This window comes from Cordyceps javanica, chromosome 1 (assembly GCF_051103115.1).
Source record: "Cordyceps javanica chromosome 1, complete sequence".
Taxonomy (NCBI): domain Eukaryota; kingdom Fungi; phylum Ascomycota; class Sordariomycetes; order Hypocreales; family Cordycipitaceae; genus Cordyceps; species Cordyceps javanica.
The window spans coordinates 5,888,694-5,901,307 of NC_139295.1; the positions used below are offsets into that span (position 1 = coordinate 5,888,694).

At 56.3% G+C, this 12,614-nt stretch overlaps 3 protein-coding genes across 3 annotated transcripts; 2 read left to right on the top strand and 1 right to left on the bottom strand.

The window, feature by feature from the left end:
* Positions 1-1,887: 1,887 nt before the first annotated feature.
* V2A60_001765 (uncharacterized protein) lies at positions 1,888-4,700 on the top strand (the record flags this gene model as incomplete). Its single annotated transcript, XM_083253122.1, has 2 exons — positions 1,888-2,120; positions 2,207-4,700. The coding sequence occupies 2 exons, from the start codon at positions 1,888-1,890 to the stop codon at positions 4,698-4,700; spliced, it is 2,727 nt and encodes a 908-aa protein (XP_083109248.1).
* Positions 4,701-5,240: 540 nt separating this feature from the next.
* Positions 5,241-6,878, top strand: V2A60_001766 (WD40-repeat-containing domain protein; the record flags this gene model as incomplete). Its single annotated transcript, XM_083253123.1, has 1 exon — positions 5,241-6,878. The coding sequence occupies one exon, from the start codon at positions 5,241-5,243 to the stop codon at positions 6,876-6,878; it is 1,638 nt and encodes a 545-aa protein (XP_083109249.1).
* Positions 6,879-8,009: 1,131 nt separating this feature from the next.
* Positions 8,010-11,503, bottom strand: V2A60_001767 (Zn(II)2Cys6 transcription factor domain-containing protein; the record flags this gene model as incomplete). Its single annotated transcript, XM_083253124.1, has 3 exons — positions 8,010-10,557; positions 10,615-10,724; positions 10,778-11,503. The coding sequence occupies 3 exons, from the start codon at positions 11,501-11,503 to the stop codon at positions 8,010-8,012; spliced, it is 3,384 nt and encodes a 1,127-aa protein (XP_083109250.1).
* Positions 11,504-12,614: the final 1,111 nt, after the last annotated feature.

The window sequence follows — 12,614 nt, forward strand, 5'->3', positions numbered from 1 at the left end:
AGAAGCTTGGGAACAGCGAGATCGAGATGGACATGCATGAAAACAGGCTGAGTGGGCATATGGTCTGACACACTGTGATAATGCGGTTGCCTTGCAAGTCGGAAACAAAGGACCAGTGTGATTGCGAGGACGCGTGGATTGATGATTCGGTTGGCTGGAGACTGGTCAGCTGTCGGCGGCGCTAGGAGAGTAGCGTAACGATTGGAGGTAGGAGGGGTTGCTGTTCCAGGGGGGGCGGGGGGGTTGTTTAAGCCTACTGAGTAGAGTGTAAACAATGTCATGAGAGAGAGAGAGAGAGAGAGCATTCCATGCCAGAAGTCATAGAGGATTTGAAAAAAAAAAGGATAAAAACAACGAACAAACCTTATTAAGCTGAAACAAAAACGGAGCATGTTTGTACCATTGCTGTCCAACTGACCATGGGCTCAAAGTCAAGATGCAGTGCTCTCCCTGCGCTTCATGTTAATGCGGTGGCCAAGGCGACGGGCCATTTTGGCGGGGCACTGGCGACGGTCAGCTCGTCAAGGACTGGTAACAAAATGACCTGACCTTCCATGTTATACTACGAATACCTAGGTAGGAAAGCAAAGTCATTAATAAAAGTCGGTAGCCTGGTGAACACGCGCGCGCAAGGGCAGCTTGATGCTTTTGCGTTGGGACGTGTGCCCAGCTTTTGCCAGTGCATTGTCCACCCCAGCCACCTATATACAAAGTTTCCTGCCCTGGCAGACCCCTAGGAGGCGCCCGCCCTGCCCCTACTCCCCAGCCACACTTGTACAAGGAAGTTGGCAGTAATCCGTACTGGTAAGTATATGCCTACCTCCCTCGGTACGGAGTACTAAGTACTAAAGGTATTTACTCATGGCCTCACGACCCTCGACGCCTACTGATAGCTCGGCTGCTGGGATGCGCGCAATACAAAACATGGCAACCATTGTGTATTTTGACTAGACTGGGATCCGTAGCAAAAAAAAGCCGAGACAATGTTTGGCCTGGCTTGCTAAGACCACACGCTGATGACCGACCTTATTCTTGCTGTTGCTGCTGAAACCAAACGCCAGGTGCCCTTGGTACGGCGAGTATAACAAGCTACTTTTTACTTGATACGCCGGAATACTCGGTATGTGCCTTGCCAGTTAGTAGTAGGCAGGAGGTAGGTACCTATAACTTACAGTTTGAACAGCAACGCCACAGCCGGAGCGCCGCATTCAGGCAAGCCAGCAAGCAAGCGCAAGCTACCTACTAACCGAGTAGCCCGCCAACCCGCCTCATGCGGCCCCCCCCCTTCCCCCCAGCCTCGTTGTGGCACTGCCTCTGCCACCCCACATGCCCACCTGGTAGGTACCTCTTCCATCCACCATCCTGGCCCTGTCTAGCCTGTCCAGCTCTCTGACGCCTGCCCTTGGCTGCCCTGGCTGCACCACATCGGCGCCAAAGACTCCGACCGGGGATCGCCTTGACAAAACAAGGCCCAATCCGAGCTCTCCTCCTCCTCCATCATTCCGTTTCTTCCTTTGGAACCAGTTTTGCATTCTTCATTCTTGCATTCTCCCATTGTCTGTCTGAACGCAGCCTTTTTATCAGACTTCCTCTCCTTCTTGTCTCACTTTCTTCTCCTTTCTTCTATATACATTTCTATTGTTATTGACGACTCTGATCTGCACAAACGGCCCCGCCATCCTCACCGTGTGCTGCACCCAATGCCAAAGTAAACAAACCACCCGCAGTCCCGCCGTCTTCCACGCTGCCAATCCATCCGTGGACTGAACCCCCCTACGGCTTATCGATTGTACTGGCACAGAAGAAGAGAGAGAAAAACAAACAAAGAAAGAAAGGTTTTCAAAGGCGACGGCGGGCAATTCTTCCCTCCCCCAACACCCAGCCATCATGGCGTCTACCAGCCGGCCGCACTTTACGGGTGCTGCCCATACCGCCGGTATATACGCCGACCTCTCTGTCGACGGCCCCGTCATTGGCACCCTCGTCGCCATTGTCGACCGCGCCAAGAATCTGCCAAACCGCAAAACAATCGGCAAGCAGGATCCTTACTGTGCTGCTAGACTCGGCAAGGAGGCTAAGAAGACGACGACTGATATTCGCGGCGGTCAGACGCCCAAGTGGTAGGCTTCCCAAACCTCGTTGCTGGCTTTCAACGAGTGCTCTCTCAACCACCCCACGCGCCCTGCTGACTCTACTATCTTTCCAGGGACCAAGAGCTTCGATTTACTGTCCACGATTCTTCCGACTACTACCAGCTCAAAATCTCCATCTTTACCGACGACAAGAGGACGGACCTCGTTGGCGAGGCCTGGATCGACCTTAAGAGCATCATTGTCCCCGGCGGTGGTCAAACAGACGTCTGGCAGAGTCTCTCCTGCAAAGGCAAATACGCTGGCGAGATACGTCTCGAAATCACCTTCTACGACACCCGACCTAAGCCTGAAAAGCCCGTCAAGGTCAAGCAGCCTACACCTGCAGACGTCGACACGGTCCGCCAGCGGACCTCCCCTGTCAAGAGACGCCCGCTGCCCTCCGATCCCGTCACCGGCGAAGCTCCGCCTGCACCTGTCCCCGTACCTGCTGGCACAATCGTACCCTCAAACCCAGAGTACTATGGCCACCAACAGACGCCCCCGCGACATGTCAAGCACTCTTCACACTCTGGCATGATTCCCAACCAGTCTCCGTTGCAAGCTATGGAGTACAGTACTCCCCAAGGTGCCCGGCATCAGTCGGGTGATGCGTATGGCACCTCGCCTGGCGCTACTGCCGCGCTTAGCTTCTCGACCACGCCTAGTCGCCAACCGCATCGCTCTAGAGACCACTACGACACGCCTCCACGACAGGCCGACAGTCCTGCCTACGAGTTCCAGGAGACCTCGGCCCACTACAGCCAATCTGACCGTCATGAGCTGCACATGGGAGACAGACATCTGCCATCTCTCGACATGAACCAACCTCCGCCGCCCCCACCAGCGCATCGTTCCCGTCATAGCAGTGTCGGCCCAGAGTCGCCCCAAGTGTCCCCTACAAAGGCTGGCCCCTCAACGCCAATGAGACGCGACGTCCTGAAGAGTGAAGCGCATCGCCACACGGCCTCAACCTCCTCTGCTCGCCTGTCCTACTCACACCACGACCTGCCTCCCTCCCCTCACAGCCCAGGAGGCTATGGTACTCCTTCACCGAGACAACAGTCATATGACGCTGGCTACGGCAACCGTTCACTGCACGCTACGGTCGAGGATGTACCCGACTCTCCCACAGCACCCGGGACCTCCTCTTACAGAAGTAGGCATGATAGCGAGCCTCCAGCAGCATCTATGAGCCCCTTATACAAAAGCCGACACGAAAGTGAGCCCCCGGCGGCTCCCACCGGCTCCTACAGAAGCAGGCATGACAGTGAGCCGCCATTTGAGCGCGACCCGAGCCCGAACCCCTATCAGAGGCACTCACCCCAGCCGTCGCCGGTTTACCACAGCCAAACCTCGCGCTATGTTTCCAACCATGATGGGCACGACGACCAAGAATACGATCATGGCTATCAGGGCTCGCCGTCAGCAACGGGCCACAATTATGGCGGAAGCTCTCACAGCACGCCGCATCATCGGCACGTCAGACAAGGCAGCGAACAACTTCCGCGTGCGCCAACGTATGGGATTCCAGCTCCTCCCGCCTCGCTCCAGCATACTGTGGACCCTAGACTGGCTCGTGATGTTTCGGAACGCATCAACGAGGAGAGGCAATACGAAAACCGCCTCGCTGGCCAGCAGCCATCGCCAGCTCGCGGCCGACAGAGGGACGAACCTCCTCCCAGTTACGGACCACCGTCTCAGACCTATGTGCCGCCATCTCATCATACTAGGCATGGAAGCACCATCACATACTCGGGAGGACCGCAGGACGTCCAACCTACACAAACCTACAGCCATGGTGGGAACATGTCTGCGAGCCCTGCACATAGTATTCCTAGAAAGTCCGTGAGCCCGGCACCGCAGGCCCACGAAGAGCAACTAGCTTCTGATGTCCCATTTGGGCCCGACTCTTATGATGCTCTCAATCCTAGCATGGTGTCATCTCGCTCGTCCAACTCGGCATTGTCTGGCCAGGATCGCAAGGACCCCAATGATAAAATTGTCATGCACGATGGGCGCGAAGTTGACCCATCTGATCACTTACCTATGGAATCGTGGGCTCCCGAGCCCGAACCGAAACCTGGCCACTCGGCTTCTGCAGACAACATTCGTCGATCGCCGGGCGGAGCCCAACCTATGCCACCTTCTGGTCGCAGACAAATGCGATTTACGCGAGCCGAGACGGCACCAGTGTCATCCCATGGATATGATGAGCCTCACGCACCGCCAACGCCCTCTGGTGCTCGCACCCGCTTGCAGAAGAAGCCTCCCAGAGGCGCGTCCGTGTCGCCTGGTGCGGCCAGTCCATTGTCCCCTATTCACTCGGAGAACTACCAAGAGAGGCAGAGTCCGCACGGCTCATACAGCCGTCAAGGCCATTCGCATCGCGCCTCGTACGACTATCCAAATGAAAACTATGCACCACCACAATATGGTAGTGGCCCACCTATCCCGGCCAAGATTCCGCTGATGAGTGGTGCCAATGGCGGACCAGAATTGTCGCTGGCAGAGGAGATGCAACGCATTGACATTGGCAGCGGTAGATCTCGTCGTCGAGGAGGCTACTAATAATATTTTTTTTGATCATTTTGCTTCAACTGCAGCTGTTATTGCATCATCATTTTCTTTCCTTTTTTGATTATTTCATGTATTTTATTTAGAGAAACAAAGCCATGCTGGCGGAATGTTTCGGACGGCGCGGGTTTTAACACTAAGAAGAGATCGACATCATATTCACAGATTCGGAGCGACGGAGAAGATGTTCAATGCATATAGTAGCTTGACACGACTTGAATGTATAAGATAGAAGCTTCTATTCGCCTTGCCTTGTCCCCTGCGACCTTGTCCTGATGTGCCTGTTTAATCGAGCATTGCGCCAGTTGTAACTGGTACTAGACCAGCTTCGAAACCCCACTTGCCTTGGCGTGGCTGGCACCAATGAAATAAAAAGGTTTCACCGCCAAGCCGGCAGAAAAAAAAGTTGGGCTCTTCACCTTGAACGACAATTTGCCATCCACCTCAGTCTGAACGACATCCGACGAAAAAGATCACGATTGACCGAGACGACGGAACGAGGCACAACCCAATTCGCCATTGAAAACGCACATCATGGCGGCGCAGGTTGGACCACTGCCGCAGCTCAAGCTGGCCACGGGTCCCGCGCCCATGACGGCCGAGCAGCGCTACTGGCGCACATTCAAGAACCAGCTGCTGGTGCCATCGCCGACCAGCTACCCGGTCACGCACATCTCCTGCGGGAGCGCTGACACGTTTGCCGTGACGACGGGGACCCGAGTCCAGATCTACTCGACGCGGACGCGCAAGCTGCTCAAGACCATCACGCGGTTCGGCGACGTGGCCCGCAGCGGCGACATCCGCCGGGACGGCAAGGTGCTGGTGGCGGGCGACGACACGGGCAAGGTGCAGGTGTTTGACGTGAACTCGCGGGCCATCCTACGCACGTGGGCGCACCACAAGCAGCCCGTGTGGACGACGCGCTTCTCGCCGGCCGCGCCGACGGCCCTGCTCAGCGCCAGCGACGACAAGACAGTCCGCCTCTGGGACCTGCCGAGCGGAGACCCCGTGGCCACCTTTGCGGGACACGCCGACTACGTGCGCGCGGCGCGCTTCCTGCCGGGCACCACGTCCGGCATGCTCGTCTCGGGCAGCTACGACGCCACGGTCAAGCTCTGGGACCCACGGACGGGCAGCGGCGCCGCCGCCATGACCTTTAAGCACGCCGCACCCGTAGAGGACGTGCTGGCCCTGCCGAGCGGCACCACGGTGCTCGCCGCCGCCGGGCCCTGCGTCAGCGTGCTCGACCTCGTCGCCGCCCGCCCGCTGCACATGATTAGCAACCACCAGAAGACGGTCACGTCCCTCAGCCTCGCCTCGGGCGGGCGCCGCGTCGTCACGGGCGGCCTCGAGGGCCACGTCAAGGTCTTTGAGACGACCGGCTGGAACGTGGTCAACAGCGTCAAGTACCCGTCGCCCATTCTCGCCGTCGAGGTCATCCCCTCGCCTACTAGCCAATCCTCCTCCTCCTCTTCGCACGGCCAAGACGCGGCGGCGGCGGCCGACGCCGCCCCGGACCGCCACCTCGCTGTCGGCATGCAGTCCGGCGTGCTCTCCCTCCGCACGCGTCTCACCGGTCCGGAGGCACACCGGGAAAAGGAGCGTGAGCGAGAAATGGACGCCCTCGTCGCCGGCCGCGCCGACGGTCTCGAGGCCAAAAAGGCCCGCCGTAAGCGCCGCGCCGCGGCCCAGAACCGCCTCGACCTCGTCGGCGAGGGTGCCGACGTGGTCATCGCGCACGAACCGCGCACCCACCGTAAGAAGGAGCGCCCATGGCAGGCCGACCTCCGCCACGCGCGGTACGGCGCCGCCCTCGACCGCGTCGTCGACCGCAGCGCCGCCGACTACGCGCCGCTCAGCGCCCTGAGCCTGCTGCTCGCGCTGCGCCACCGCGGCGCCGTCCGCGACGCCCTCGAGCACCGCGACGAGGCCGCCGTCCTGCCCGTCCTGCAGTGGGTCTGCGCGCACGTCTGCGACCCCCGCTACGTGAGCGTCTGCGTCGAGGTCGGCCTGCACCTGCTGGATCTCTACGCCGAGTACGCCGACGCGTCGGCCGCCCTGGCCTCCGGCTTCCGGACGCTCCACCGTCGGGTCCGCGCCGAGGTCGAGCGCGCCGAGGTCGCCGGCCAGACGGGCGGTATGCTCGACAGCCTCATCTTGGGCTGCATCTGAGCGGTTTCGAGAGAGGGACAAAGAGCGTGAAGCGGGAACACATCGGGAAGGAGAAGAGCCGGCAGTCGTCTCTGTCTCTGTCTCTCTGCTGGCTGTATGGAAAGAACGGCTTGCAGAGCATCATACCTGGCATGTTTCGAGTTGCCATCTTTTCGGAAACGGCGTTTTCTAGGCGTTTGCATTGCAGACATAAAGGCGTTTGATTATGTTTTAAAAAGCTGGTCGTCAATATCAAATGGGACGAGAATTGTGGTCCAAGCATGATGATGGATTATTTAGTGAATATAAATCTATGCCAAAATCCACGGGATTATTCTTCTTACACATGCTCACCTTGCCACAACATTTGATGCTGAGCTGCAGCTTGACCCAGACACACCAAAATCACACCAGACAGAGAAACGACAGCAGAGTAAGTAAGTCTTGAGAAAGCTGGTGGATTCAAGCTTCTTCATTCTGATTGTGTTGCTTCATCTATGTCCTATTCAAAAAACGATGATAAAAAAAGAGAAAAAAATTCTGCAGTTGCTCCGCCCCTCCTTTTCCGGATAAACAAGGCAAGAAAACCAAGAGCTGTCTGTCTGCACCATATTTGGGGTATCCTCCAGTGGTATCTTTTCAAGGCCGCCACGCCAAGACAAATGAAAATTGAACAAACACATTCAAGCCAAATGGCACAGAGATTCAAGCAGAGAAGAAAAGAACTGAAATAATACAGCAAAGGGAAAATTGTAAGCCAAGCTTGACCATGATAGAAAAGCAGTGTCCCAAACCTTGGAAAAAAAAAGTGGCTTAATATATATGCGTGTGGGACATAAGGAAAAAAAAAAACAAGTGTACGAATCAGTTATATGTAGACAGAAGCTGGGTAAAATGTTGAAAGGGTAAAAATGCTCGCCATGCAAAACTGTCGCTCGCCATGGTTGGTGCACGAAAGAAAGAAGATTAAAAAAGGATCGGTTGGGCAGGATATGGCTCGCAAGTATAGAGCCAAGACGAACAAAAAAAAACAGAAATCAAAACACGAAAAGGTATAGTCATTGCTCCGTCGTTGGCACACAAACATTTTCAGGCCCGTTTTCGCATCATGCGCAACAAGAGGCCGGCGCAGGCATCGCAAAGCGAGCATCATCACCCAGGAGCTGGCGTCAAACGATTGTTGAGCATTTGGGGTGTTCCCTCGCCTTCGACAGTGTTTCTTGGCGGCGGCATATCCATGCTGTCAGATGACATGCGCGGTGTCGTCGTCTGCGCATTGCCAGCTGAATATCCTGTGCTATTGCTGCTGTACGAAGGTTCAATACCCCAAAAGTCGTTCTGAATGCCTTCCAGAATATGCATATCGATGCGTAGCGAGCTTGTGGCTGTAGCCGATTGACGTAAAAAGGCAATTGTTTTCTGGAACAGGTGGCGTAGGAGCTTTTCGTCAATGTACTCGCTCATGATAGGATCTCTAAACGCAGCAGAAAGAACCAGCAGATTGCCCCACTGAGCATGCGCAGTGCCGAAAACACTCGTAATAATTGGCCGTTTGTCGCCAAGCCCATGGAAAGCCCTAGTGCTCTCAATGAGAGCTTTGATGGCCTTCTCGGCGAGAACGAGGAGATGGGGATCCAAATCCTGTACATTTCTTGCCTGGGGGTCGATGCGCGGGGCTTCGACCTCGTCGCGGAACTCCGATGAGGGCGGCTGTCCAGTGGTCGGATGGTTCTTAACAAACGAAAACTGTAACATCTGCCTCAAAAAGGGTCGGTACGTTAGGACTTGGGCACCCCAGTACTTAGCACGAAGTCTTGCGGACAAAATATCAGAGGCAGGAGGGTCGTCCTCCTTGAAGGCAAAACTGGGCCCGACCCATTCCATGCCCGAGACTGCCGCCGAGACAAAGTCAACATTCTTGAAGGGAATATCGGGCGAATTATTGTTCTTGGTTGGATCCTCCGGCGCGTAGAACATGCGGTGGATGCTGTTGAGATGCGTCCGAAGGTAAAGTTGGCCGAGATAGCTATCGAGAACAGGCTTTGGGAAGCCCTCGAGCAAGCTCATGTTGGGATGTGGTATATCGTTCTCATAGTTCAGGAGACCTGAAGGCGGACAAGGAAGCTCAGCGAGTAAGTCACTCTCCAACTGCAAGCAGGTCCAAAAAGCTAACGAAAGCTGGTTATACTTGGTATCTTTGATAAACTCCCGTGTAGTTTTGAACCTCTTGAGCTTTTCTAAGCTCGGTCGCATGATTACCTGTAGCTTATGACTTGCCCTGTGGATGAACGCAAAGCTCTCTAAAGGCCGCCCGAGCTGACCTTGATAGAGGCCAGCAAATATGTCGGCATACACGTTCTTCATGTTATTGTAGGAGCCGAGGTGGTTGCCCAGTATGTCGGTTGCAAAGGCGAAGTATTCCAGGCCGGGGATGTTTTCGTAATTCTTTTTCAAAAGGCCCGAGCGATTATTACCCGCTAGGGACGAACGACGACCATTATAAGGACGCTCCTGCTCTCGAGGGGATGCCAAACTTGATGACTGCGAACGCGACACATCACCAGGCGGAGAGCCCTTGGGCGACTGAGGAATACCATTGAGGTGAAACCTGCCGTGGGGCATCGGATCACCCACGTGCAGGGCGTCGGGTATATAATCTCGATGCTGGCAAACTTTTCCAAGTGCTAGGATAGTCAGAATGAGTGCGGTATGTATCGTTCGATTCGGTCGACCGATCTTGGAGGTCGGTGAGGCTGCCGACGAGCCATCTATGCTGTCGGCCGGGCCTGGAGACGACCTCTTGCGCTTTGACCCAGGTGGTTCCATGGAGCTGTTTACGGCCCAAGCTGTGCTGGCCTTGCTGTTGTTCTTGTTTCCCGTTAATGGGAAGGAGTCGAGGAACTGGCGCACCCATTGATCGAGTATCGGAGGTTGCACGATCGGATGCATGTTGAGAATGTTTTCCTTGAAGGACTGAACATATGACCATACCTTGGTCTCGGAGAAATCAGGATTGCCGTCGGGGCCGAGAACACCACTTCTGTAGTCGACGTGATCATATGGGCTGAGGCCACCCATAGTACCCCAATCTGCCGCTTCGGTGACTGTAGACGGTGATGGGGAGTCGGATGAATCGTCGGGCATGTCAACACTTTGCTGGTCAAGCTCACGCTCGCGCTCGCGGTCGCGCTGCCTTCGCGACATTCTGTTGTCCTCGCCACGCCCATACAGAATTAGTAACCCCCGATTTTGTTCTTGGCTAATAGGATATTCCCCCACGTAGGTTATGCCTTCGCGCTCGACATGGTGCTTTGTCATCTCCTGAATAGAAGGCCAGTCAAGAAGCAGACCGGCTAGTGTGGTATGATTCCTCGGAATAGCGGGCTCGCCAAGAGGCGGCGGAGGGCCGGGCTCGGTCTCGACTTCGTCCTCGGGTAAGATCGCTTGATCGGGACCGGTGGCGGTAGTGTCTTGGGCCGGGTAGTTGACTATTGCCTCCCCGTTGAGAGGGGTGCTCTCAGTTTTGCAGTAATCTTCCACCACTTGATTTGCGCTGGGGGCGGGATCAGATTTGGGAGTAACCGATGACTCAATTTTTGTCAGGCGCTCATTCATCTGAGCAAAATGCTCCGTTAGGGTGCTTAGCTGACTTTGCATGATGGCAATGCCGTCGAGGATATCGGACTGGGTTTTGTCGGCACTGCAAACTAACAATCAGTACTGGAGGGCACCAAGCATGAGACCAAACTGGACTGACACTTTGGGCGGCGGGTCACGGTATTTGCACTCGGTGCCCCTGTCTCTACATGTTTTACAGGGCCGTAATTCGTCACATTTCGCCTTCAATTGACGGCACGAGTCACATGCCTAGTTGACGATTAGTTGGGTTTGAGCACGTGGGTAGGGAAGGAAATATATACCTGTGACGCCCTCGTATTCTTCTTCTTAACCGGTGCCACACTTGAGGACGCATACATGCCACCATACATGGACTGGTCTGCTGAGGATACGTAGGCAGACTGGCTCTGGCTTTCATACGGCTGCGGGGGCTGCATTGACGAGGAAGGTCCAGTATGATGACGGTATGATGAAGGCGTTGGAGGAAGCTGCGGAGTAGACTCGTAGTTTACATGGCGCGGAGGCTCAGAGGAGTATGAATGAGGATGCGGGGGAGGGGCAGAGTGATGCGAAACCGAGCTATGGCCGCCGTCAAGACCATGGCTGCCTGATGTCGGGCGACGGCTATCCTCAGGGCCTTCTCGCTTTATGAGAGAGTCTCGGGAGGGATAAGGAGGGTAGTGTTGCGCCGGCGAGTGAGGCGGCGGCTGCTGCGGCTGAGACGGCTGGTGGCGATAGTGGTCGTGCATGGGAGCGAGGGCCTCTTGGTCGTGATGGCGACGGTCGACGTCTGGATGGTGCAAAAGGCCATGCCCTGGAGTGGGAGGATGGCTGGGAGAGATGTCGGAATGCCGGGGCTGGTATGACTGATAACCGGGAGCAGCAGAAGATGGATGCTGAGTATGGGAAGGCGGAGGCAGATGAGCCGTGGAGGAGTGCGGGAGCGGTAGCGTGGTTGGCTGCTGCGAGGTGGCACCAGACCACGAGGACAGACGAGGCCGTTTGCTATCCCGAGTACCTAGATTCATCTTTGTGTATTGTACTCAGTAGACAGGGCCAGAGACACACAGGCTCATAGCCGTGGGTGAGTCGAGTGGCAAAGCTAGGACCAGGCGAGGCAGGGAGCCATGGACGGGAGCCGAGACGACACGACGGGAAGAGCCAAGGCGGGTGTCGCGATATCGCGGCCTTGGGGGAGTCTATTGGAGCTGGAGGAGGCTGATCAAAGGTGTGGTCTCGCAGCCTGGCTGGCCGACATGGGGTTGGGCGACGACGTGGCTTGGGGCGCTGTCAGTGACCACTGACCAGACAAGCAAAGGCTATGCTGGTGGTAGCAGAAGTAGCCTATGTAGTACGATGATTTGTGTGTGACACGGCAGGGAAACAACGAAGTTGAGTAAAGGACGGGGACGCGCCGACGGGAAGCGCAGAAAGAAGACGCAAGAAAACGGGGGCCAGGCAAAAGTGACGCTAGAAGCGGTGAATCGACAGACACGGGAGAGAATTCGAGATCAGCAAGAAGAAAAGGACGAGGCGCTCGTGGTCGGAGTTGAAGGTCGAGAAGGACCAGAAGCGCAAAGCAAAGCGGCGGCGTGTGGGGCGTGTCGCGGAGAGACAGGGCCAAACAAAGCTTGCCTTTTGCGGGCTGAAGAGCAGGAGCCGTACCACGCTGGAGAGGACAGGGATGATGAGTGTCGGGTCGGGTTGAGGTGGCGAGTGATGGGCCGTGTACTCAGTATGGCAACGGGCAGTGCGCAACAGGTTGCGATGCGGCGTACGGGTGTTTGCGCCAGCGGCCGCAGGGACAGAGGGCGGCGGTACTTGTACTAGCGGGAACAACGGTGTAGGTGGGTTGCAAGGCCAGCGGGTGTGTTGGGCATGAATATGCAAGAGAGCAAGTCAAGAGGGGGGTGGAGGAGGGGGATGGCCAGGAGGATCAGAAGGAGGTGAAGGCCAGAGAGAGAGACAGGGACAACCGGCGCGAGCGGAGGGGAAGACGGCGACCAGCCCGAGCTCGCTGTACGGCTAGGCAGGTACTCCGTACTGTCAAGTGATAGGTCTAGCGGAGCTGTTGCAAGGCCGCGAGAGAGAGGCTGATGGGGTCGCGATGGGGCATGTAGCAAAGGCCAAGGCAGCACG